Source organism: Molothrus aeneus, chromosome 4 (assembly GCF_037042795.1).
Source record: "Molothrus aeneus isolate 106 chromosome 4, BPBGC_Maene_1.0, whole genome shotgun sequence".
Lineage (NCBI taxonomy): Eukaryota > Metazoa > Chordata > Aves > Passeriformes > Icteridae > Molothrus > Molothrus aeneus.
Window position 1 is genome coordinate 64,152,689 of NC_089649.1, and position 26,664 is coordinate 64,179,352.

A 26,664-nucleotide genomic window follows, 5' to 3' on the forward strand; every position below is an offset into this window, starting at 1 on the left:
TGCAGGGAGAGTTAATACTTTTTATTAGATCATATGAGAGGGTGGGAAAAGTTTGGAGCATGTTTAGATCTTCTTGTCTGATTTTCCTAGTATACTAGTTGGTCTAATATAAGCTATTATCTCCCTGTGTAAGCTTTGTCTGATTATTTAAATCAGTCAAACAAAAACAGGTACCCACTTAAAAACTCCTTATTAAGTCAAATGAGCGTTTAGGGGGAGTTTTGCCACCCACAGATGCCAAAGCTAATATCCAGCAGAGACATGTCATCTATTAGTATAAAACCTCATACCAAAGAGATGTGCTGTATGCTTTCAAATAGCAGATGAAATGCAAAAAGTAGTTGATTCAGTAGAATTAACAAAACAGAAAAAAAAATCAAGCATTATTATCCATAATAACACCTAATAATACCACATTATTAATGGTTATAATTAAGATGGAACATTCTAACAAAAGCCTCACACTGATTTTTAAAAAGAATACATGATGCATTCCAACTTTGAAAACATAACTAAACTCTAGAAATTTGATATAACAAATGTTGTTTATAATATAAAATATAGCTTTAAGCTTTCCTAAACAGGATGAGAACAAGAAAAGCTGCAACAGCCATCTTTTCTTGTCCTGATACTTAGTTCAAAGAATTAAATCATCTTAAATTTTAAAAATATCTCTCCATTAAATGATTATTTAATTCAAAGAATTAAATCATCTTTAATTTTAAAAATATCTCTCCATTAAATGATTATTTAACAATACTGACAGAATTTGACACTTGTTTCCCTAAGAGATTATGTCTCTCATTATACTACTCTGCCCTATTTTTAACCACAGAGAAATACGAAAAGTACAAGTACCAAAATTATTTTCAGGAAAAAACAGCTTTGAATGCTCTTCTTGGTGAGGAGGAACCTAATTTTTTTGACTTCAAGAAAATACTGCAAGGTTCCCCCATTTTTACAGACATCAATAAAAATTAAAAGATGAGTGGAATGGCTACAGCTGAAAGTGTTACCAAAACTGGTGATGAATAGAACAATCACAATAGAACAAGGTAAATTTTTACATAGGTGGTGTTCTACTGTCTGCAGTCTCGCAGAGACACCTTTAATTTGTTTATAAATTTATAAACATCTTTTCCAGAACAGAATTGTGCAAGAGGATGAGAGTAGTGGCATTTATCTACAGGAAAGAAAAGTGGGAAGAAAGACAGGATCACACCCTCTCATTAAGCCAAATATTAAATAATCATAAGGTACTTTTAGCTTAAGTTACACCTTGAAAATATGAATCAGCAACTATGCTAAAAAGTAAAATTGGTGCAAATCACAGAATGATAACATGGTTTTTAATAGACACTACTTCATAACAACAAATTATTCACATAGAAAAATTGATTGCTAGATAAAAGATAAATCTGTTCTTAACAAAACCAAGTTTCTTGTAATTTAATAAATAAAATTTTCTAAATACATTTCTTCTGAAAACAACATAACTAGGGCACATACTAGACATGCTCATTTTCTGAATTCAGTTCCAATTTAAAGACTAATTAATCATAATCAGACCTGCTGTGAACAAACACAATTTCCACAGGTCAGAAACAAAATTATGCATTTTCTGTTTTGTGAGACATTCTCCCTACCACAATTATAGCACAAATACACCATAAATTTTCCACTCTCGTCCCATCTTGATCCCTGCATTTTTAAAAAAATCTTGTATACAGTTTCTATCAGTAAAAACAGCACCAAGATGCTAATCCTACAAACTTGTCTGGTTTTTTCTATGGATAATACAGCTTCTGCAGTTAAGAGGAAAATATTTAAGGAGGGGCAACTATATCATTAATTCTAATCTTACAAGAATTCTGTCTGTGCACATATAGCCAGAAGTAATCTAACAAGTTAAAAGAAAAAGTGAAATTTTCTCATGAAATCATGTTTTTATTTATTAAAATATGCATGAATATGCTATATTCTTTGACAGATACTTTTAAAAATAAATAAATAACAAATTTCAAAGAAATTACGCCACCTTATGGTAGCAGTCAGCAACACTGACAGCTGCTGTTTCACACACAGCTCATACTTCAACAAAAAATCCAAATACAGCCTTTTTAGACCTGTAAGCAATGAACTGTGTTCATCAAATGCCCATAAAAGAAACTCCATGGAACCTACTTACACTGCTCAGTTTAGAAGATTAATTTGGATGCCAGCAGGAATCAAACCCACAAGCTCAGAGAAGCATATTAACTAAATTTCATGTTTGGATTATTACCTTATCCAGTCTGCCAAGACAACTGAAAAGAACACAAAAGCAAGCAAGTAGCCTATACAATACATTCATGGTCATTATTTCAAAGGTGGAGTCTCTAAGAATTTCCTGCTATTGTTATTTCCTCTTCCACCACCCCTAAATAGATGGCCTGAAATAAACTAAACACGTACTAACAACATTATGTTCTACCACACATAGTGGAAGAGTACTTGGGACAAGTGCTGAAGCAGCAGTGTTGAAGTTTGAACCAAAATTAAAATATCTCAACGTTATTTTATTTTGACATACGAAGCTTTTTAAATTCTTCTCTGGATTGCTGTTTCTCCTGGTGGCTGGGATATCTGGGAGATCATTCTCTTACAGCATGCAGGGTGAAAAAAAGATTTCAAAGTGAAAAGAAGTAGCTGGACAGAGAGCAGTCCACACCCACACAGCTACATGGAGTAAGGGCATTCATCCAAGTACAGATTTGAAGTCAGACCATTCCTTTGTCCAGGTCACACTGTGACCTAGAATGAAAGTTTCCCTTCCAAAGTAACTCAGTAATGATGAGAACATTGGGACACAGATGGACTCAATCCCTCCTGTTGGTGCTACTCTGTTTACAGACACTAATGAATACCAACTAGGACATAATGAGGGGGAAAAAAGGACTTTTAGGCCAGTAACTATCATATCTTTCTGAAATTAATGGAAAGTCCCAAGTGCCTGTTTTAATGACTATTTATACAATGTGAAACAGCTCCAACAACAGAAATTAAATTTTATTTTTGATGTTTAAAACACTCAAAACATGAGATGTGCAAAAAACCTGCATGAAATTTTAATCTGTAAGACTGTGGAAAGAACCATGTTTTTCCTGTTGTATGTGAATTGTTAGCACTAGATTCTTTGGTATTCTGAGAGAATTCATTCTTACTGCAATCAGAAATTCTGTCAAAACTGGATATATGTAACAGCAAACTTTTTCAATTTAGGAGAATCACCATTTTCTGATTAAGAAAGATGTAACTAGATGGTTCCCAAACCCCTTTACCCAGAAGTTCTTGTTGTGTTTAAGTTATGCAGTTACAGTACTAAAGTTATGAGTGCAAAGAAATTACATATTTTCTATAACTAGGAAAAAAAAAAAGACACTTAAAAGCTTCAGAGAATATAGACCACTATAAAAAACAGAAAAATAGAAAAACATCTAAGAAATAGGTAATTACAGTTCCTACCTGCATTCCCTAAGCATGCCAGAAGCTCCTTCCATATATTCTGCTCCCTAAACATCCCTCCCTGAGCTCCCTTCTCCTTTAGTTCAGAGTCAGTGAAATGCTGGTCTTCCTACATTTTCCCACAGCAGACAACTCAGAGTGTCTCCTTCTTCCCTCCTCCCATCTCAAATGCTTTTTAAACACCTCCTTCCCATTTGGAGGGCTCAGTGTGCCACATTCCCTCCCTTGCTGAAGTGGTGCAGAATGCATTGCATGGCTCCTGTGCCAAAAGCTCTGCACAGATTTTTGTTTTTTCCAGTCACCAGCATTCCTCCAAATAAGCATGGTAAAGGGCTAAGGGAAGAATCTCTGCATCTCTTCACATCACTGTGGCTCAGTGCCGTGGTTTTCCTGAGGAGGCACACTAGGAGTGAAGATATAATGAAGCCACATTCCTACAGTAGAACAGAAGGATGGCTTTTCATTCCTTGTTTTCTCCAAAGCCAGTATGCTTTTGAGAGCCAGACATCAGCTGATGCTAAACCAGATGTAAAATAGCATAATATTCCTCTTAAAAGGAGCCAAAATCACCAAGTTGATTAGGAACTCCCTTTTGTCAACTGCTGTCAAAATTCATCAGCTGAACAAAAACCAGAATATGATGAACATTTGATTTCTCTATATGTTACGTTTCTGAGACATTATGAACATTTTGATCAGCAAAAGTGTATTGTGTGGATTTACACAGGACCAACTATGATATGAAAAATAAAGTCAGAATTGCCCACAGAAAGAATGGCCACAATGTAGCCAATTAAGAAATACTGAAAGAAATATTGAAAAAGGTTGATACCTGAAATCTGTATTCCCCTCACAAAAATGTCATATGATAGTAAATAACTATATTATACTAATACATTACTAACTTTCAGCAATTACCAGCATTATCTACTATAAGTTCTCTAAGACTCACTTCTAAATTTTAAGGGAGAGTTAATTACCTCGAGGTCATCCAGAGAGCGAGTAATGCTAAAGCGCTTCGATCTTCCAAATGATCTTCGAGCAGAAGAACGTGGAGGCTGAGCCTGATTTAATCCCATTGAATGTCCAAATTTTGCACCCTAAAAAAACCAGAAAATAGATATTAATTTATTTCTTTAATTTTAGTACATTGCTGATCATAATAAGATCTGAATTGTAAGGAAATATGACAGGACCACTATTTCAAAACAAGTTGGTCATTTGCCATGCCCCTGTAAAATCACCTACTAAAATTCATTAAGGTTGACTTTTCCAGTCTCAAGTCAAATATCTTAAACATTCAGCATTAATTTACTGTATTAACATGAGTGATCAGTTAGGTTGCTAAAATGCACATGATACGTGTCAGTAAGAAATGCAAGATGATCCTGGCTCTTTCCTGTTTTAACTGGAAAGCATTTAACTACAAAATATTTGTGTTTTCTATAGGAAATTCCCATCCTAAAAATCATCTCACCTAGCTGCTCTTGAAATGTTTCCCCACATTTTTAGAAGTCTTACTTTCACTACTCTTTTTTTAAAGCCTTGCTACTGCAAAGTCCAACTTTTGAAATCACACAGTACAAAATCGCAGGAACTTGTGTTCTGAGGAAAGCAACTCCCTCACTTGGATGTTCCGTTACTAGAACTGGTGCTGCAGTAATTAAATCTGTTTTCTCTCATGCCATAATCATACTTTCTCCCTAAAAAGTTACCAGATGTCTGTTAAGCTACTCAGCATATACATATCAAGTTTATTCCAAATGGCAAAGTGTAAGCTTGAACCTAAAATTAGGCACAGTTGGTGAGTGGTGCTAAGCAGATGTACATAAACTCACTACATTACAAAACCTTGTGATTACGTGCCTGAAATTTTGGATTCCTTTCACTGTAACACTTTCACTGTAACATTCAATGTGGGGAAAACTCCTCCCTGTCTACTGATGCTTTTTTGCTTTAGAAAATAAAAGACTTTAAATCAGAGCAAATTCCCCTCTGTTTCATGTCAGCATCTTTCTTCATTATAGTAAGCTTAAAAATATATTTATTAGTACTTTTATAATTGCTCTGCATTTGGCAGATTTGCAATATATAATAAATTTTCTATTTGTGTTCATTTCTTCCTTTGGGCAAGTTTCTGTGCTCCGAGTTCTGAAATATTTTGGTCTCCCTTTGATCACTCCTTGGGAAGTCTATACACATCACATTAATCAAAAGAATAAGCACAAATTTCACATCCTCATAGCCTCATGCCAACAACCACTCATACAAAGCAGAGAAGAGCAGCCAGAGCATTGTACAGCCTCAGAGATGTCTGCCTGTTTGCTAATTCCCATGGAGACATCACTGTTCTACAGCAACTGGGCTCTGGCCATCACCAGTGCTCTCAACAGATTCTGTTTACAAGCTCAAAGAATTGTCAAGACAAAACAGGAATCTGGATCCAAAGTATGCAGCAGGGTTTTTTCCCCTCAACAGGCTTGAGAGATCAACTTCATTCAGTATTAAAAGTGACCCCTTTTTCTATGAAATCTTTCCCTCCCAATTTTCTATTTACTAAGGGTTTGGTTTGGTTGGGTTTTTTTATTGGCTGAGAAGTAAATTGGGCAGGTTCTGCCACAGCAACCTGGAAATCTAGTAGCTGGATCTTAGCTTCCAAGGTTTTAAGAGAGCATTTACAAGTGCAGTATAAACAAGCTAAGGTGGCTTTTGCTAAATGATCAAATAAATGTGAAGAGAAGAAAATTGCTCTCTGTAAATGTTGACAAGCAACACCCAGTGGAATGAGGACAGTTCCTGTCTTTTTGGGCATCTTTTCGAGCAACTTTTAAAATCATCTGCTTATCCAGACAGGTACTGCTGAGGTGGTTCACACCTGCCTCATCCCTTACAGCCACACCAGCCTTCCCTGTGTGGATGGAAAGCTTACTCCTAATCTGTGCCACACAGTGAACTTCACCCCCACCCCTGACTAAATCCAGCTGTATCCATTACTGCTGCTGCACAGCTGATCAAAACATTAACAAGGCTCCTCCTGTAGGAATTTTGTGTTAGAACAACATGAATATATAAGTACATCTACTCAATTTCACCACTAATCAAGTATGACCACACTAGTTCTGTGATTTTTAATTTTTTTTTCATTTTTAATCCGAGAATTAGTGATAAAACTATCAGCTTACCAACAACTCAGCAAATTAATGGCATCATTAATTGGTACTTTGGAACTAATGAAACAGTTACACGGTATGGATGCTTAATGGTCTTTGATGTGTTTCTTAAAAGTAGATGGATGCCCTGAGAGAACTTCAGTTTTCATTGAAAATAAAAGGGTGAAAGGAAAAAAATTTAAAAAACTATCAGTAGCAGACATATCTATTCAGAATAACAAATACACTTTCACTATTCATTCTATTTCATCCCCAAAAAAGAATATAAATTGTCCAGTATTTATTTAAATATAGACACTGACATTTATGATGCTGGGAGATTAAGAACATGCACTCAAAAATTTTTTGAAACAGTAACACTACAAATTGAAGGAAGAGGAACCGACTGCCTAAAGACAAATCTAATTAGATTGCACTGAGAAGCAGATTCTAGATAAGATTAATCATCACCAGATGTCCCATTTTGGAAATAAATGCTGCTTACCTCTTTGTGGTCAGAAGCATAACAAAGAGAAAGAGAGAGAGCAGAAAAAACAACTTGTAAATTGTGTGGTACTAGAAAAGAGAGAGTAAATTAGTATCCAATCAAATTTTTTATTTATGTTTTTTTATATTGTTATGCAAAACTGACTACTGAGCCCTGGGTGGAACAGTAAAGATAAGAACAGGTTAAGAAAAAAGAGACCCTGGGAATAAAACAATGCTTAAGCAATGATTACAAAATAGGAAAATGCACTGAGCTAACCATTTCCCCAACCCATCTGGATAACAATTGCAATTAAGAAAATATTTTCAACTGACAAAAAACTCCTCCTCCTTGCTCTGAAAATCAAATTAATAATCTAGGAAATTAAGGAGAGCATTACTAAAAAACCCAAAAAGATTGCAATTCACAAGTATTTAATTTCCTGGGAAGCCTCTCTTTTCATCTTTTCTTGACTCTGTTCCAGACATTCAGATTATGAAGGCAGACCTCCTTCTCCAGATCAATCAAAAAAATGGCTGTGCATACACACATGCACACAAAGCAGGAAAGAATCACGTATCTTAAGCAAACAGCACCATTTTGGCAAATGTTTTTCATGGGACTGTGAAGAGCTGGAAATAAAAGCATCCATGACTTGAACAGAAAACAGCCATTAAAACTAGAATGTACTAATCAGCATGGCTAAAGAAATCCACAGTATTTCAGCACAGAGAGATTGTTAGTGCAATGACTGATATTAATGTCATTTCTGCAGTCTGTTAGACATAAAGAAATCATGGTACTTCTAAAAGCCTTTGTTACACTATTAAACAGATATTGAAAACCACTAAATTCTTCACAAACATTTCAGAACAATACATGTATGACCAAAAACATGGCCAGCTTGGAGCAACCTGGTCCAGTGGAAGGTGTCCCTGCCCATGGCAGGGGGCTTGGAACAAGATGGATCTTAAGGTTCCTTCCAACCCAAACCACTCTATGAAAAAAATATGCTGCTACAGTCTCTGTTAGCTGCCAAGCTAAAACACTGACATTTGCTGCATGAACACTAGGCTGTAGGGTTGTTTGGGTTGTTTTTAAATACAGATTGCCTATAAGCCCTAGAACTGTTTATTATGCTACCTTAAATATTCTCTTCCAAAAACAGTGTTGCTAAATCTGTGAAACTCTAAAAATATCTAAATAGTCAAGAAAATCTAAGAAATTCTATCAGAGAACAGAATTAGAAACTGAAGTCCACCTGACATTTTACTAAGTGCCTTCACCTTAGAACTTTTAGGAATCCAGAAGCCAACCAAAAAGCACAGAAATTTGTGAAAACAAGTTGATCAGTGAAAAGCATGTGCTACAGCAATACATCCTCTCCTATTTGCAATGCAGATACTTGCCACCCTGCCACTACTACCATGGTGAAAGTATAAAAGAACATATCTCTAAAAGCCTTTATCCTGTTATGATTTGGCAGATGGAGAGGAAAAACAGCAAAGGATTAAAGGAATTAAAGTACTGATGCTCTAAAAAAATCCATTCCTCTTTCTACTCTTATAAAAAAGTAAAAATTAGAATAGATTGACATACCAGTTAAATGTATAATCATAAGAGAAAAAGGACAATTAATGGTGTCTGAGTCCTTTATATTGTTTTTAATAAATTACTAGATTACCCTTTTTTTTAGGAAAACAGGAAATGGCAAGTGTAAATATGACAAGGAGAGCACTGCAAACAGGTCACCAGGGGAGGACTGATACAGCAGCATTTTGTGAAGTGTCCAAGTGAGAATGGTTTCTGTCTGAGAACAAGAATGGTGTACAAGAAATTACAAATGAGAAAGCAGAAAACATTGTATTTCATGTATTAGGAAGGCAGAGGAGTGAAGAAGGATGTGACTCATGTGGGACTGCAAACAGAAGGACAGAAAGAAGGAAAAGGTTCCAATGTAAGATGATTTGCACGACTCTAATTATTTAAAGATAGAACAAAAATGGATGGGGTCTTAAAAGTATTTTTAACTGATAAACAAGTTAGGTAGCAGTTCCATATAAGATTTTTGGCAGCTATGGCAGCTTAAGGGTTTTGCATGTACATCTGACCACTCCTGCAAGCTCACAAATTGCAGCAGGCTGTGCCCTCATCTCCACTAACAGTAAACTAGAGTTTACAAAATTAAATAATCCTGTTCCTAAGGCAGATCCACAGACAGTCATGCCAGCACAACCCATGATATTCCCTGCCAACTCTGGCCTGAGCACCACAGGAACTCTTTTAAGCTGGAACTTGCAAAGAAATGCAACGTGAAACTATGACAGCCAATATGTGGCTGTAACCTGGAGCCTGAGTGCACAGAAGTCGATGAAACTTGATCAATTATTCAGAACACAAAGAAACCAAACCCCTTCAGAAAACATCTTCAATTAGCTTAAAGGAGTTCCCAGCTATAGCACAAGCTGTACTGTGCTCCTTCATTTTCCAGCAAATGCATTTATTCATTTGCAACAAATGATCATATGCAACAACCTGAAATTTCCATTTTGTGCCAAATAGTCTTTGTGCCTCTCTGCAGTTATTACCTGGATATCACTAATAGATTTCCTCTCCTCTGGTACCAGTTCTAAAGCTGGAGGTGCAGGAAGGGGTTAGCAAGGAAGGAGACAGGCAGCTATTGAAGTACAAGGGACTCAGGAAGGGGGGAATTTTTCTTAGGAGTTCTGGCATCCCTGACAACAAAAAAAAAATACAGTGAGCTGGCAGCAGGAATCCAGAAAGGGGAGAAAAGGAGAAAGAAAAACTGTGAGACTTTAGGCCAGCTTCCAGCAAATTTACAGCTTTTCATGGAAAACACATTACAGTTTGTGATCTTGAGAGGAAACTAAATTTAAATTTAGGAAACTAAAAGGGATTAAATCTGATGGGACAGAGGTTTTGCCTGCTCTATGGAAGAGCAGCAAGAAGGAAAGCTAAAATATAAGAAGGGAAGCTAATCAAAAATGTGCAAAAAGCACTGACAAGACTGATCATCTCCATTTAGAGAACTATGCTTTCAAAACTGTTTCACAACAAAAAGTTAATCTCACAAGATTTGAGCTAAATAGTTTTAAAAGTTTACATGTTTGATTAAAAAAAGTGTAAGAAACTAATTAAATGTGATGAACAAAGTTCTAGGAGCTCCAAGACAAAAACAAAAACATCATTACCAGTGTGCACTAATTTTCATAGAAAATGTTTTTCCTTCTGTTCAGGTGGAACAAGTACACTATCTTATGTCCTGGACATTTAAGAGAATACCAAAGGACCATGCACATGCTGGAATACTCACACAGAACTGCTTGCCTCAATTTAAGGAGCTCAACTGAATTTGGTATGTTCTATGTGTCACAGAACTTAATCATACTAACTATAAAATCAAATTTTAATGTGTCCTATTTCCAGCTCTTGAAGCTGTGAAAAACTCCCACTGTTTTTAGGTTTGTGTGGTGAAGTGCATAACAGTTTGGAGCCCCGATACACTGCCCATATAATTTGAAACTTCTATGGATATTCAAAATTTACTGAATTTAATCCTGGCTGTTGAGCCCCTCAGCAGAAAGGTCAGTCTGGATTGGCAGTTCATCTTTAAAAAGAATGCAGGTTTAAGACTTCAAAAGAAAGCTTCTGATTTAGACCTTTCTGAAAAGGGATGGGAAACAGGGATGCACACAAAATTGCAAAAAATAGTGAAAGGATCACAGAAAAAAAAAAATAAAGCAGCTGATGTAAATATTTTTCTGCCATCAATATTAGTCTCAAATCCTGATCTGGACTGTGTGGCTTTGTGCTCCTCTCTTGTCCCTTCCTACCCTCAGCATCCACTCCCCTGACTGAGTGTCCCTCTGGAGCAGAGCAGGTCCTGACCCCCTTTTGCCCCTCATCCCACTTGCCAGCACCACGTGCCCCCCACCCAAAACTGACACTGAAACTCAGAGCTCTTGTAAAAGGAGAGTCTGGAACAGGAGAGACTGAAATATGGGAGATGTTGGGTAAGGATTTCCTGTGTTCTGAAAGAGATAAAGGAACCTGGGGGGAGCTGGGAACAGAGCTGGCTGTGGTCCCCTTCCCTGGGCTGTCCCTGGAAGCGACAACTGCTGGGTACACACCTGACAGAGCTCAGGGCTCCAGGTGTGGCTGTGCTCACACACAGAGCTCAGGGCTCCAGGTGTGGCTGTGCTCACACACAGAGCTCAGGGCTCCAGGTGTGGCTGTGCTCACAGAGCTCAGGGCTCCAGGTGTGGCTGTGCTCACACACAGGGCTCCAGGTGTGTCTGTGCTCACACACAGGGCTCCAGGTGTGGCTGTGCTCACACACAGGGCTCCAGGTGTGGCTGTGCTCACAGAGCTCAGGGCTCCAGGTGTGGCTGTGCTCACACACAGAGCTCAGGGCTCCAGGTGTGGCTGTACTCACACACAGGGCTCCAGGTGTGGCTGTGCTCACACACAGGGCTCCAGGTGTGGCTGTGCTCACACACAGGGCTCCAGGTGTGGTGTGCTCACAGAGCTCAGGGCTCCAGGTGTGGCTGTGCTCACACACAGAGCTCAGGGCTCCAGATGTGGCTGTGCTCACAGAGCTCAGGGCTCCAGGTGTGGCTGTGCTCACACACAGAGCTCAGGGCTCCAGGTGTGGCTGTGCTCACAGAGCTCAGGGCTCCAGGTGTGGCTGTGCTCACACACAGAGCTCAGGGCTCCAGGTGTGGCTGTGCTCACAGAGCTCAGGGCTCCAGGTGTGGCTGTGCTCACACACAGAGCTCAGGGCTCCAGGTGTGGCTGTGCTCACACACAGAGCTCAGGGCTCCAGATGTGGCTGTGCTCACAGAGCTCAGGGCTCCAGGTGTGGCTGTGCTCACACACAGAGCTCAGGGCTCCAGGTGTGGCTGTGCTCACAGAGCTCAGGGCTCCAGGTGTGGCTGTGCTCACACACAGAGCTCAGGGCTCCAGGTGTGGCTGTGCTCACAGAGCTCAGGGCTCCAGGTGTGGCTGTGCTCACACACAGAGCTCAGGGCTCCAGGTGTGGCTGTGCTCACAGAGCTCAGGGCTCCAGGTGTGGCTGTGCTCACACACAGAGCTCCAGGTGTGGCTGTGCTCACAGAGCTCAGGGCTCCAGGTGTGGCTGTGCTGACAGAGCTCAGGGCTCCAGGTGTGTCTGTGCTCACACACAGAGCTCCAGGTGTGGCTGTGCTCACACACAGGGCTCCAGGTGTGGCTGTGCTCACAGAGCTCAGGGCTCCAGGTGTGGCTGTGCTCACACACAGAGCTCCAGGTGTGGCTGTGCTCACACACAGGGCTCCAGGTGTGGCTGTGCTCACACACAGGGCTCCAGGTGTGGCTGTGCTCATAGAGCTCAGGGCTCCAGGTGCTGTGGACAAAGCCAGAATGAAGGGACACCCTTCAGGCTGCCCTGCACTTGTGTCACCATCACAGAGGGACAGCACCTCACAAAACCCAGTTAGATGACAGAGGGTTGATTTTAAAAGGTCTATCATCATTCAAACTTTATTGTCAGCTTTTCTGCAGGCTTTAATTATACTGCAATTCCCATTGGATCTTTTTGGGGGTTTTTTTTCAGTTGGGGTACACCAGGATGACAAAAAATTCCAATGCTACATTCACCAGTGCTGATGAACAGATTTGATGACTTTTAAGAATACTTCTTTACTGATCAGATGATGATGATGATAATGACACATTTCACTCCCTCTGAACCATTACAATGGCATTCTAAATGCCAGTTTGGCCCATGATACAATGAGGAATGCTGCAAAATTTCATGTAAGATCTATATGGATTCCAGGAAAACACAGAAAAGAGACTGTCCTGACATGAACATCCAAGTAAATGAAATTGAATGCTTGTCTCTTGTATTAAGGATATTAGGCATAAAACACTGACCCATGACCCATCTACACTTCAGTACCATCCTAATCCCTTTCCAAGAAACAAAACAAAAAAAAAAAAAAAAAAAAAAAAAAAAAATTACCCACAAATGTTGATATTATTTATGCATATGAAAAAGTAATATCATTTTCTCAGTATAACTAGATAAAAGTGTCTTCTACAAGCTGGAAGTTGGTAGTTGGAAATTGCAGAGGCACAGAAAGACCTTACTACACTAGGGGAAAATGTGAAGAAAAATACCAAAAAGGACATAACAACTAGTTTCAAATCATTTTGAACATTAGGTAGGCATTAGCTGGGAACATTAATTCAGTACAGCCAAATAATCAGTAACAATCAAAACTCTGACCAGGAATCATCATTAAAAAAAAAAAAACCAAACAAACAAGCAAACAAGAAATAAGCCTTATGAATACATTGTCTGTCCACACATTTTTAAAACTGCTTATAACTCTGGTAACCTATTTCAAAAATAAAATTACAGCAACCAATTATATTACAATTATGAAAAAGCTTTTGGAAAGGATAAGACTAAGCTGACTTCTGATTGGAAATTAAGGGATTGGTGATAAAGGTTGAAAACAAAAATAATATCACTAAGAGAAAGTAGAGAGAAAGACTGTTAGTATTTCTCAGGATAAATATTAGCAGGTATGAAATGAAACTACACAGAAAGTACAATTATGTGGTGTTTTCTTTCCACACTAATTAAACTGCAGAATATGTAAGTCAAGTGATATCAAGAATGCCAAAAGTACAAGTTCTCATAAGTTTTAGCAATTCCATATTTATTTTTATTAATTAACGATCTTTATTCTATATGGCCCTATTTCTTGTCTAGTGAAAAACTGGTATTTACAACTCCTTGTCTCCTCTAAATCTTCTAAACTGCAAGGATCTCAGATCTTTCTTATACAGACAATAACTTAATTATTTCCCATCTCAAAGCTTTTATGTTTAAAACATAAATATTAAGCCATTTTTCATTATTTCAATTCATTCTGTGCTAAATATTTTTTTACATGCCATTTTCTTTCTAGTACACACATTTGAAATGAGGACATTTCACAAAAGTCAGCATCGCTCTGATATTTACTGTCCAGGTTTTATCTGATTTCTTTTTCAAAGAAACACAGCCAGCATTATTTGGGCTTTTGATACAATTTGAAGATCCTAGAACAATTTTTAAAATAATTTTAGAATATCACAATCCATAAAAAAAGGCTGCATGGAATTACTAAATATTTAATTGTTTTTCATTTTTTCTAAGCAAAAATCACAGGACCTATTTCCTATAGATGCCTTTTTTCAGATTAATTCACATTAGCACATTCTCAGATCTAGCTTGCTGTTTGGGATTTTTTCTTGAGTTCTCTTTAAGGTGTAGAGGTAGATCTCAAATCAGATCGAAGCCTATAAATCCAAAAGTTAACATTAAATTGTACTGCATAAGAACAGCAATCCAGCTGCCATTAATTCTGCTTTAAAAACAACTGTGGTGGAACAATTTAAGCTAGTGAGCAAACAGAATTCTAAAGGAAAGAGAAAAAACCATGTAATTATACAACAAAAAAACAAATATGGGAACCACAAAGCTTTGCCAACATTGTCTCTGCATCTAAAATATCTGCTTTGCAGTCAGTTCACCAACCAGTTACCAACAGTAAAAAACTGCAATTCTTGGATCTGAAGCAAATTACGGATTTTCACCACCAAAAAAAAAAATCATTTTTAACTTGGACAGCATATCTTTTTCAGTAACACTTGCTTTGGAAACAAAGACAACTCTAAAGTAGTTAACAGTTAAACTTCTGAACAGAACAGAGGAATAAAAATAGTTGTCCAGTAACTAGATTAGCAGGGAAAGATCCCTTAGTGAACCCCATAGTACTGCTTGCCTATCTTCTCTCTTCTACATTTTCACAATATTTGCAGGAGCTGAAATTATGAAGGTTGCCAAGCAGTTGATAAATTATATATATATATATATCAATCAACTTTTAAAAAACCCACACATCTGCAATACTATTGTCCAGTGAGTCTCATGAAATAAGATTTTCTATTTTGCCTTCTTCTAAAATCTACAAATAGGATCCAGCTACAAATTCACATTTTTCATCAATACAAACAATAATGTGATCGAGACAGAAGTATAACAAGTGTGAAACAGTAAAAGATTTCTAAAAGCCAATACCCAAAATTTTAAAAAGCTTTTTAATTACATTTCAATAGATTTGTTATATTCACTTGGAATAAACCTAGGACCCAAATGCTAGTTATCAGGCTCAGGTTGTAAAACCTCTTTTGATCTCAATGTAATACTCACTGCCGCACTATTAAAACAGACTTTCTTTTTTTAAAAAGAGAATGGTGAGAGGTCAATGCCTAGGATTCTGTCCTTATGGAGAGAGAACTCAAAGACCAAACTGACTGTTATGAAGCTTTCCAGTGGAAAAGGGAGTATTTTCCCAGTAAAACTTAATTTAAAACAGTAATGGGTAGACATATTTTTGGCCAGGCACTAGCCTGAAAACAGAGAGTGAGGGTTGAACAAAATCAAACATATTTATATTAATTTAGTCTAGAGGGAAAGGAATGCTTCCCTGCTCAGCAATTTCTCAAGTCCCCTGCCAATTCTAACATCCCCTGATGTTTTCAGATTGCTTATGGTGCTTTTCATTTGTGTCACCCAAAAATCATACACAGGAGCAAGCAGGTGAGTGACTGGAACTTAGTGGGATACTAAAGAAGGTGCAAAGAGCAATGCAACAGCAAAGGCAGGACAGTGCACCTGGAATTGCAAATAAAAAAGCAGGAAATATTCCATTTCAATTTAAACCATAACCAGGCTGCTGATTTTGGTCTCACAGCCCTCATGAGAGCATACCCAAGCCCTACCCAGCATCAATCTTAGAGCAATTTAGAAGCCTCTTGTCACCAGAAATCTTCCTCAGTTGTTCTCAGACTGAAAGGCACCTTGCCTTCCATGATTTGCCTTTTCAGCAACATCATCAGGCCTCTCCCTGCTTGTTCTCATCTAAGACCTACAGAAGACATGGATGCCACCAAAAAGTTCTCATTAGAATATTGATTGTCTCATTTCTTCAACAGAAATTCTCCAATAGAATCTGTTCCAATAGAAATCTGTTCACATGACACTTTCAAGAAACACCAGAAATGTGAAGTTCAGTACAGGGAGCAATGAGAGGTGCACAGAGCCAGAGATATCTTCTGGTAAGTCTCAGTCAAAAGAGGTGGACTAGAACCAAAATCTCCCTGATTTAGTTCTCCTCTTGCCATGCACAGAAACCTTTTCAAAAGGTTTTAGAAAAAAATGAAATATACAGCAATTGTGAAAGCATGTGTTCAGTAATTTGGGGATAATTCATAATTACAACATTTTAAAGAAAACAAGAAACCTCATGGTATCGACTAACAACAAAATTAGGCATTTTTAACTATTATCTATGATTCACACTTATATAGAATTTTAAAATGCCTTATAGCAGCATAAAGAAAATTAATATTTTAAAAGTGGGTTTGCCAATTATCACAAAATTAATCACAATTCTAGTCTGTGAGCTGAAAACATCATCACTAAAGGGCAAACACGGCTCAAAGAATGTGCTTACTTGTTTGTAACAGAGGTCTGAAATGCCATATCTATTCCTACTCACAAGAAGCTCTTCCCAGGCTCAGTTCTGAAAGTGCAATTTTAAATAGATATGTTCACTTACACTTTCTCACATCTGCTCTTGCGCGCTGTACAATTCACAAATGTTTTGTAAGTGCAGTCATAAAATCTGGAAGCAGTTTATGCCCATCTTACCCCCCACTAGCATTGTACAGTACAGCATATTTTTCAGAATTACATGCTGTGATCATCACTGTTTATCTGCACAGCAGCTCTGCTAGAGGAGCTCACATGCGAGGAGAATTCCAAGGAAGACAATGTTTCATATGGAAGCACAGAGTCCATCACAAGAATCTCTACCTCTGATAACCTTTTCTCCCTCTAGTGGCTTCTAGATTCCCACTCATAGGATGTTTTACCTTTGGTATTGACGTAAAAGACAAAAGCAATTTAAGTGCTGTTCTGCCAAATGAAGACTTAGACTCAGCACCAGGTTGTAAAAATATGAATGTAATCCTATGTGGCCGCTTTATACACTTTATTCTGTGACAGGAATAAAGTCTGAGCAAGCTGTGTAAAATAAGTCCTTACCACTTAAAAAGGTCACAGGAAGTTGAGAACATGTAATTTTGTAGAACACAGGAGATAACCCACCTGAATAATGGTTTGGAATGGGAAGTTTTACCTCATCCCTTCACACAAAATAATAAAGTCTGAATTTCTCTCTTATGAAAATGAACTAGGGCTCTAAGATGCAAATACAGATTTTCCCTATTTCTGCAGCACCTGAAGAACAGAGGTATGATCATCAGTAATAACATCCCCTGATTATTTACATGAAAGATTTAAGATGAGAACATTGTACAACTTCATCTCTGTGAATTACTCCAAATAATCTTTATGAGCTTCTCTCATCAGTTTCAACAGCCTTCAGTAATACTGAAAAATAACATTAAAATGCAAAAGAGGGTCTGTAGCTTTAATGAAGAGATTAAATGCTAAAGCCATGTAGGAACATTTAAAATGTGTCTTGCAAACAAATTTGTCATTAATCAAAGAACAGAATGTCTATTTTATTATCAGATAGACTTAAAAGGGAAGATTGACATACTTAGTGTTGGTCTATGATGATCTGAATGATACAGTAGGTGAAATATTATTACTCTTTAGCCACATGTCGAGCATCTTGCATCTCAAAGTGTAAAATTTTCTATGAGATTTTAATTAGTATAATCTTGACTTCCATGAAACAGTGTTTCTGAAAAATATCTAATCCATATTGGATTAGATATTGGACATGGACAGCACTGCAGACACAAACTTAATACAGAGACCCTGAAGGAATTTCAGCAGCATCCAATGCAGCACTTGGACCAACATCCACCAGGCACCTGCACCAGGTGCTGCACATAAAGAGGCCTTTTCCTTGGTCCATCAGCAAAGACTTCAGGGCAGAGGTAGAATTGAGTCTTAAGTGGTTTGGGGGGGCAATGTTTACAAATTTAGTGTTTCTGTCTGGCTATTGAAAGTGTGAATCCCCTTGAATTTAAGAACACTTGAAATTTAATTTTATTGTGACTCTGGAAAACATTGCTGCCTGTAGCAGTTTACCTTAACAATACACTAGTGTATAACTATTATATATACTAGTTTATTTCTTTTTCTTTTCAGCGGAAAAAGCGTACAATCAAACGTACACAAAAGCTGTTTGCTTTACAGTGCAGGAAAAGCAATAAAAAATATTTTCTCTTTCCATACCAAACCCAAAATGCTCTTAAGTTCTGCAGCCTAATCCCCAGAAAGGTTTTGTTTCTAACAGCATGAAGCAACTAATGAACCTCTACTGTCATCCACTTGATCGTAGTTCTATATTTTTAATCAGGTGAGAAAAAACCACTTTTTTTTTAAAAAAGAGATTTGGATAGCATAACAGACATCTGAAACAATAACACAAGCAATACACAAAATTTTCACATACAGTCTTTTTTATGCTTTTTGTGCTGAAAATAAAAACAAACAAACTGGTAGATATAATAGTTATACACTGGTGTATTGTTAAGGTGAACACTAAGCCTGGAATGACAAAGCTTCCTGAAGGCTAATTTGCAGTATAAGATTCTGTCTTTCCCTGGAGTCAGCAAACATTTCAGATACAAAACTGCTGCTGATCCTTTCAGAATCAGAACAATGGCCTCCACTTCACCAGAATTCCAGTTATCAACAACAGACTCCCCTGAGATTAGCTCCCTCAACAGCAAAATGTGTGTGTCACAAAGGGTATGTAATCATCCTGAACACTCTTCCCACACCTTATTTTGTTTTTTAAGTCTCCTCATTTTGTCTAATAGTAGACAAAACAAGAAGAAACGGCAATTTGGAATAAAATTTGAATTGCAGGCTTGCTGGCAGAATGTTAGATTTGTGACCTACCACTACCAGTTTTTTTATGTCGGTTTTTAATGCTACTTGTATTGAAAGGTTTGCTGGAGTGAAGTTTGTAATAAAACAATACTTTTATTCACTTAAAAGTGTATAATCCAGGTTTTTGACTAATGATTAGACTACATCTCTATAAAAATAGATGGCACTAAAATAACAACATTTGCAAGCAAGCCTTCTACAAAAAGGAACCAGACTAAAGATGCAGACTCTTTCCATTCTTTGGCAGCTGAAGGTCAGAAGAAACTGAAGTTGCTAAAATGTCATGCCTCCTTTTCATTTCAGTGCCACTGAGACATTTGGAAACAATGAAGAGGCAAGAAGAAAAGTGAGAAAGCCCTAACAGACAACACTTCCAGCAGAAGTACAATTCCAGAGCTGCACTCAATTAAAGAGGAATATGAAACGCCTCTGCAGACGAGAGCAGAATGTATTATTTCCTTCACCTGAAATTTTGTAAATTATATAATACACCTTTCAATTTTAATATACAAATATTACTGTGTAAAAGTACCATAGGCAGATGGGCTTGAGTGTGGGGGTTTTTGATACTGTTAAGAACCAACACCGGCATATTCTTACCTTTTTATCTTCTTTAGATTTCCTGATACTGTGCGGAGGGCCAAATTTGTTCTGAATGCAGAACATCTTCTTGGACCATTCACTTTTGTGAGATTTTAGCTGTGGCTGACCAAAGCTGCCGTCGACTCTGTATCTGTCAGCTGGAATCTTACTCATTGGGGGGGGAAGGGTGCCACAGTTCACACTGGACCAGCCATCTGTGGAGTCCGTGTACGACTCCTGGTCGCTGGCATTGCCATGCTGCCACTCCTGCAAAACGTGCACAGGCAGCCACCGCTGATTGCCCAGGCCTGCAGCGTTTTTCTTGGATGGGGGTACTGAATTTCGGGAGGAAACCAACGGAACTTCAATACGAGCAGAAGGGCTCAAGTGTTTGTTTACATTTTGGGACTTATCATTCTGAATTACTTCTAAAGGGATGTTTCCCTCCTGCTCATGACAGAAGCCATTCCAATGGGAAGCAGGCTGATTCTGTCCCCTTCCTACTGGATTCTCCCAAATGCTGCTAGGAATGTGTTTACTTGGATTAGTCCCTAAATCAACCACCAGAACTCTATTATTCTTTTCTTCTTGGTTGAAATTTCCAATCCCACTGTCACTGTTACTGCTGGTACTATTATTCTGATGAGCATCTGCATCGCCATCGAGGAAAGCCCTTGCCCGCATTCCCTCAATCAGCTCCCCCATATCCCTGTACAGGACAGAAACAAACTGCAGGACAGGGAGAGATGATGTTGGAAACTCCAGACAGCCATTTGTATCTGGATCCGCTGTACATTCCAGTCCAAAACGTCTTGCTATACCCTGGTGAATTTTATGATGAAATAATTCAGGATCCACCATAAAAACATGGCAAGATGTCCTCAGGACCCCTTCATCTTCCTGAGCCAAGCTTGCATCATCATTTGTCTGCATTGTAACTAGTCCAAAGAATCTTCTATCATCTGGGCAAACAGCACTGAATGCCAGTTTCTCTGCAGGATATTCTGCCACAACACCTGATTTGTCACTGCAGAGCTGAATACAGTCATGCATTATCTTCATCATCACCAGGGAATGGATTTTCTGCTCTGCCCGCAGACGTCTCATGCACCCACGAATGGCCTGCAAACTCTCTGTTTCCAAATTTGCAGTTGTTGAAGGAAGTTCAATGGAGCCTAAGTAACCTACAATCATGGCAACATTCAAAATGCTTGCATCTAACCCAAAGTCTTCTGCACTCTCCAGTCCAACTCTAAAAACTGAATCATCATTCAGAACTTTGGCTATTTCTTCCCTTGACAGTAGGTTTGGATTGCTTACACTTTCATTGCCAGTTTCAAATTTCATAGCAGCAGAAACTGGAAATGATCTTTGTTTTGGTGCAGAATGATCTGAGTTACCAGCACAAAGAGCAGGATTCTCAAAGATCATGTTGAAAATTCCACCAGACTGCATTTCTTCGACAACTTTCTCAGCTCTGTTTATACCCAGAGCTTTAGAGTCAGGTTTGGGTTTCAGCCACCCCTTCCCATCATAAAAACCAACTTCTTCATCGCTTGAACATGAATCCATATGACTCATCCCTTCAGCAATGACCATGTGCAGGACTCCAGAACATTTCCCTATAAGTTTCACTACATCTTCATGCGAGGCTTTTTTCACATTGATTTCATTAACTGCAAATATCTGATCTCCTGCTTTAAGTCCAACATAATCTGCAGGGCTTCCTTTCATCACACAACTAAGAACACAAGGGGCTTGTCCAGAAAGGGTAAAGCCATAACCTGCTCTTCCTCGAGCAACTTCCACGCTTCTTATCCGTGGAGGAGCGTGCATGTTGAGCCGACGCTTGACCGTTTCTCCTGGTCTGTACATTTTGGATTTTTTTTTTTCCTAAAATAGGAAAACTTTTATTTAGTCCAGTCTTTTTGTCATGTTTCAAGAGTATCACTCCATCTGATGAAGATCTAAAGAAAGAAAGAAAGAAAGGACATTTTAATTCCCATCATATTTCAGGTTTTTTAGCACCAAGTATTCCTTTTACTGTTGAGAAAAAATTGCTAGTGAACTCACCAAAAACTATTGCCAGAGAATTAACAAAACACTCAAAACAGCTTGAAAAGAACAAGTACCGCGGTGTTCATTTTAGTGATAAGAAAGGAGTTGCAAATGTAAATAAAGTGGCTGTCCAAGATGACAACATGACAGAATGGCAAAGAACAGGATCCAAGTCTCTTGATGTACAGTCAGTGTTTTTTATACTAAGCATGTTATGTCTTCCCCAACTCCCCCCCATTGCTTATTATTCAATTTCCTTCTGGCTTACTGCACCATTATACTACCACTGCATTTTACAGCATAGAGAAAATCCTTATTTAAGCTCATACATCCTAGCAAAACAAAAAGGAGAGCTCATGCTCATCTACTCAGCTATACCTCACCCCCTTTCCACAGTGTACAGAAGCAGGTACCACATGTATCATGTAAAACAGATTCATTACCCCTAGAGTTGCCCGTATCTCTCCACTGACTGTAAAGGCAGCTTAAAATAAGTATGTGACCAACTTCCTTACATACATTTCACTTACATATGCAATGACAAGTGGGCATTTAGTCGTGTATCAGACCAAAGGGATCCAAGATCAGATTTACTGTTACACCCATCAATTAATCTACTCAAAACAATTTGTCAGATAACAAACACTCTAAAAATGCATTTCAGACCATCATTCCAACATCCATGTGTTTTAGTTTAGCTTAAACATTAAAAAAAAAGAAAAAAAAAAAGGAGTGAAAAAGACACATGCTGCCAGTATTAATCTAGACATGACTTTGCAATTAACATGTAACAGTTTTGTATGAACAGCAAGAAGTAAAATATTTCACTACATTTTGGTGTCGGCACTGAAGTCTGGATGTCTTGTTCTAAATAAACTTGGGCAAATTCCATTATTTTAGAGAGGTTCCCCCCACTAAGCAGGTTAAAATGCATGAAAATGACTAATACAAATAAAAGAAATGACAACTTGTTCAACTTTTGAAACAATCCCCTTGTTGCACTCTATGAACCCTCACTTCCAAGGTCTGGAGGATGACTGACAGAAAAACCCATGGGACTACAGCTACATAAAATTGCAATAAATTCCATCTGGGCAAGTGAGAACTAATCTGACAATAATTACTCTGAGTTGGTCCACAGGCTTATCTTAACTCAGTCACACTGCAACATACTTAAACTGTAAAACTTACTTGAAAGCAAGTATCTAGTATATGTGGGCAAAAGCAGGCAACATTTTAGATAAATACATTCACAGAAAGATATAAACATACATACACTCAGAGACAACACATTTCTTTATCATATCTAAAGTGCTAAATTAGTGGTGTCCCACTCACTACTTGCATGGTCAAAAATGACCAAGAAATCCTAATGACATTGCTCTCAGCTACAGAAACAATAAAAAACCCACACTCAGAATGTGAATAAATCCACAGCACACTACTTCCACAGTATTTCTGCCTGGCTTAGAACAAACAGGGCAATTACTTCAGAAGTTTTACCAATTAAAAACCAAACCAAAACTAAAATACAATTTAGAATTATAGTCTTAATTACTTATCTACATACGAGCTCCTTGATTACCAAATTTAAGAAACCACTGCTGTTTCTCAAATATTCTGCTAGATACTCAACTGAAGGATGTAATTCCCACAAAACCCTTCCAAACCCAAAATAGGACAGATTTCAAGATAGCAGAAGAGATCCAGTTGGCCTTACTTTTTGGTGTTTTATTTTTTGGGGATTTTTTTAACAAAGGGACATCAGGTTTTTATGTCTCCATGGTGCAGCTGTGACTATTCAGCGTAGAATGATTTTTGCAAATTGTTTTAATATAGCAATTATCCAGCTTCATTAACGATACTTTTCCTATAATTTGAGACAAAAAAAACCCACCTTGGCTTGAAGAAGTAATGAAACTTCACACTTAACCTTTAAATGGAAATCATAACATAAGAAGTGCTTTGCAAACATTTTACCAAACTTAACTCTTACATTGCTGCAAGAAAGCCCCATCAATTGGCATCCTGTCTCATATCTTAAATGTTGTTTGACCCTTTCCTGATGGAGATAAACTTGGGAATCAAGAGGTCACTGTGCATTCAGCTATCTCTAATTAGGTCTAGTACTTTTTGAAAATAATCATTAAATATTTTAAGATATAGTTCTCAAAAAAAATAGAAATAACAAATGTCCAACAGTAAATAAAAATCTTCTATCTAGGAGCATGAATACATACAGGTTCTATTTTGCCTTATAGTGAATATTTCTGTTTTCAGCTGTCCGGAGAATAGCCTAATGTGACCCCTGGGTACTCTCTGAATCTGTGCTGTTAACCTGGCTACCATAAAGTCCAATAGTATCTGGCACCTAAAACTGTGCTACGAGCTTCCAAGAGCAAAGGAAACAATTAAGAGAGTATGAGATTATAAATAATCTCCTTTTAAAAGCATAATAAAAAGCAGTTGTTATGAAAAAACTTAATATTGTAATGTTGAAGTGGCCGATAAGAAAAACAGATTTTTTACAGCTATCTCTCTAATCTATAAAAAAAATCCTAAATGCCACTATAAAAACCACACAATGAAAATGCAGTTAGGCTGCTCTTGGGAAGAGGCAAACCCCAATGTTGTATTACATCACAACTCTGCATTTGCTAAGAGAGGTTTTCCTTTTAACTCTGTTCACAAGTCAACTTACCCATTTTCCTTCCTAACCTATGACCCTTACACATCAAGAATTTATTGTATATGATAACCACTGATAATGAAATGTCATTCAAAAACCTGACAATTATAAAAACAAAACAGCAGACTGCTAACATGTTACTTTCCTCTAATACTGATGTTCCAGATGTATGAAGAGTTTCAGCTATTAATATATTTTATAGGTGTAAAGTTAGGAACTAATTCAACATTAAAGGGTTTTTGTTATTAATGTGTCTATACACTAAAAAACCCAAAACAAATAAATACCAACCAAAGAAAAACTGTATTACTTCACTAGATCACCTCTTCCCTCCCTCAGTACCTGAATATTACTGTGCAATTTTTATGCTAATTACACCCAGGAAATAACATCTCATTAAATTTATCTAGGAAACTTCAAGACAAAGGCTCTTCTGCAAGAACCCTCAGCATTCCAAGTATGTTTTACTGCAATAATGGCATGACAGGCAAATAGAAAAATTATGAAAACAATGTTTTCCCTAAGCAGAGATTAGTTGATTGTCAAACTGTTAACAGACCTGTTCAAAACTAAATTATCAAGTTATCTAATTGCTAACTTTTCTCCTAATTTCTTTGCAGACTTGAAACCTGGAGCTGAAGAGATATGGCACAGAAGTGGCACAAACTTCCACAATTCCAAAGTAAACATGTCTGAATATTCTTTTCCTGTAATTAATTATAAAACATATAGCATATCCAGTGAAACAAAAACACCAATTCACTTGCACTGATATAAAAATTTGTAGCTTTATAACTACAAAATATTTCACAGAACATTTCTGGCAAAAACACTAATATGTACACATTAAGAGCTGTTAAAGTATGTGAAATAACATAATTTGTCCACACACATCAGCTTTGACACAGAACTGCAAAACAAAACAAAACATTCAAGATTTCTGCCAGCGTACATTCTGGTCCACCATTTGAATCAATTATTTGTGGGGTATAAAACACCAAAAATACCAGTTACAGTTGAACTGTACTGCATCCCACAAACACTGCATTTCTGTATGGAATGCTGTTACATATCCATGCTAGCTTTTCATGTCATTTTCAAACCCCCTGCTCCAAAGAAAATAACATGTATTTGCTTACTTTCAAGGGAGGGAGGTGGTTTGTTTCCTGCTCCTGCTCTTGTTATCTCATAGCAACAAAGAGACCAGAAACAGGAGGCACACTCCTGCTGCAGCCCATGTTAAACTGTAACTGAGCAGCTTCAGAGGGCAGCTGGGCAGCCCCTGGAGATCAGGAGTACATGACTGACCAGCAGCACCTCCCAAAAAGCCTCTGGAAATGAGCTGGTACTCAGCACTGCAGGAACCACGTTAATGTGCAGAGACACTGTCTGGCTTCATTCTGTCTGGCTTTATTTTGTTTTTCATAGTGGGACTGTAAGAGAATAAAGTATGCAAAGTGGAAGTGCACAGAGGAGAGAGACTGCTCCCTCATCTCTCACACAGGTCTTGAAGTAATGCAAAAGACTCTTCAGCATGGGTGCCAGTTGTTGAGGCAGAGCTGATGCCAAGTCCCTACAAAGCTCAAATGAAGCTGTCACATTTGAATTCCACTAACTATTCAAATGTGGTACGTGTTTATAGACAAGTTACACAAGAAATGTAACAGCACAACCTGTAGAAGACAGCTACCGGTTGTTTGAAAACTTGGGCAGGACAATGTTTTAATAAAAAAAATCTCATCAGCATTTCACAATTGGCAAGACAGACCATTATGTTTCCTTTAGGCGTACCTAGTGTGATCATTCAAAAACTACAGACTGCAGTTAGTAACAGCAGGCTAAAAAGTAGTTGTTAATAAAAACTCTTCTCCCACTGCAGACAGTGTACGAAGCGTAAGGAACACAAACAGGACATTTGCTGTCATGCGCCTACAACTCACTAATTTATTTATCTGCCGTATTTAAGAAGGTGAAAAGGTTTCGTTCGTAGTTAGGCATTTTTCCCCACTGCTTTTATTGCAAATTCGTTCCAGAACTGCTGGGACGCCGCGCAGAGGGGCGGCACTAGGGGCGGCAGCAGCGACACCCGGGCGGGACGGGCTCGGGGACAGCCGGGACGGGCTGTGGACACCGGGACGGGCTCGGGGACAGCCGGGACGGGCTCTGGAAGACCGGGACGGACTCGGGGACAGCCGGG

General features: G+C 38.1%; 1 protein-coding gene across 3 annotated transcripts in view; it reads right to left on the reverse strand.

The window, feature by feature from the left end:
* RGS12 (regulator of G protein signaling 12) overlaps window positions 1-21,595 on the reverse strand; it is an 80,520-nt gene extending 58,925 nt beyond the window's left edge. For all 3 annotated transcript variants that reach the window (XM_066548684.1, XM_066548679.1, XM_066548680.1), the window contains exons 1-2: window positions 19,739-21,595; window positions 4,485-4,604 (exon numbers count right to left, since the gene is read on the reverse strand). In XM_066548684.1, coding sequence (XP_066404781.1) covers window positions 4,485-4,604; window positions 19,739-21,595 — 1,977 coding nt within the window. The remainder of the gene's footprint in view (window positions 1-4,484; window positions 4,605-19,738) is intronic.
* Window positions 21,596-26,664: the final 5,069 nt, after the last annotated feature.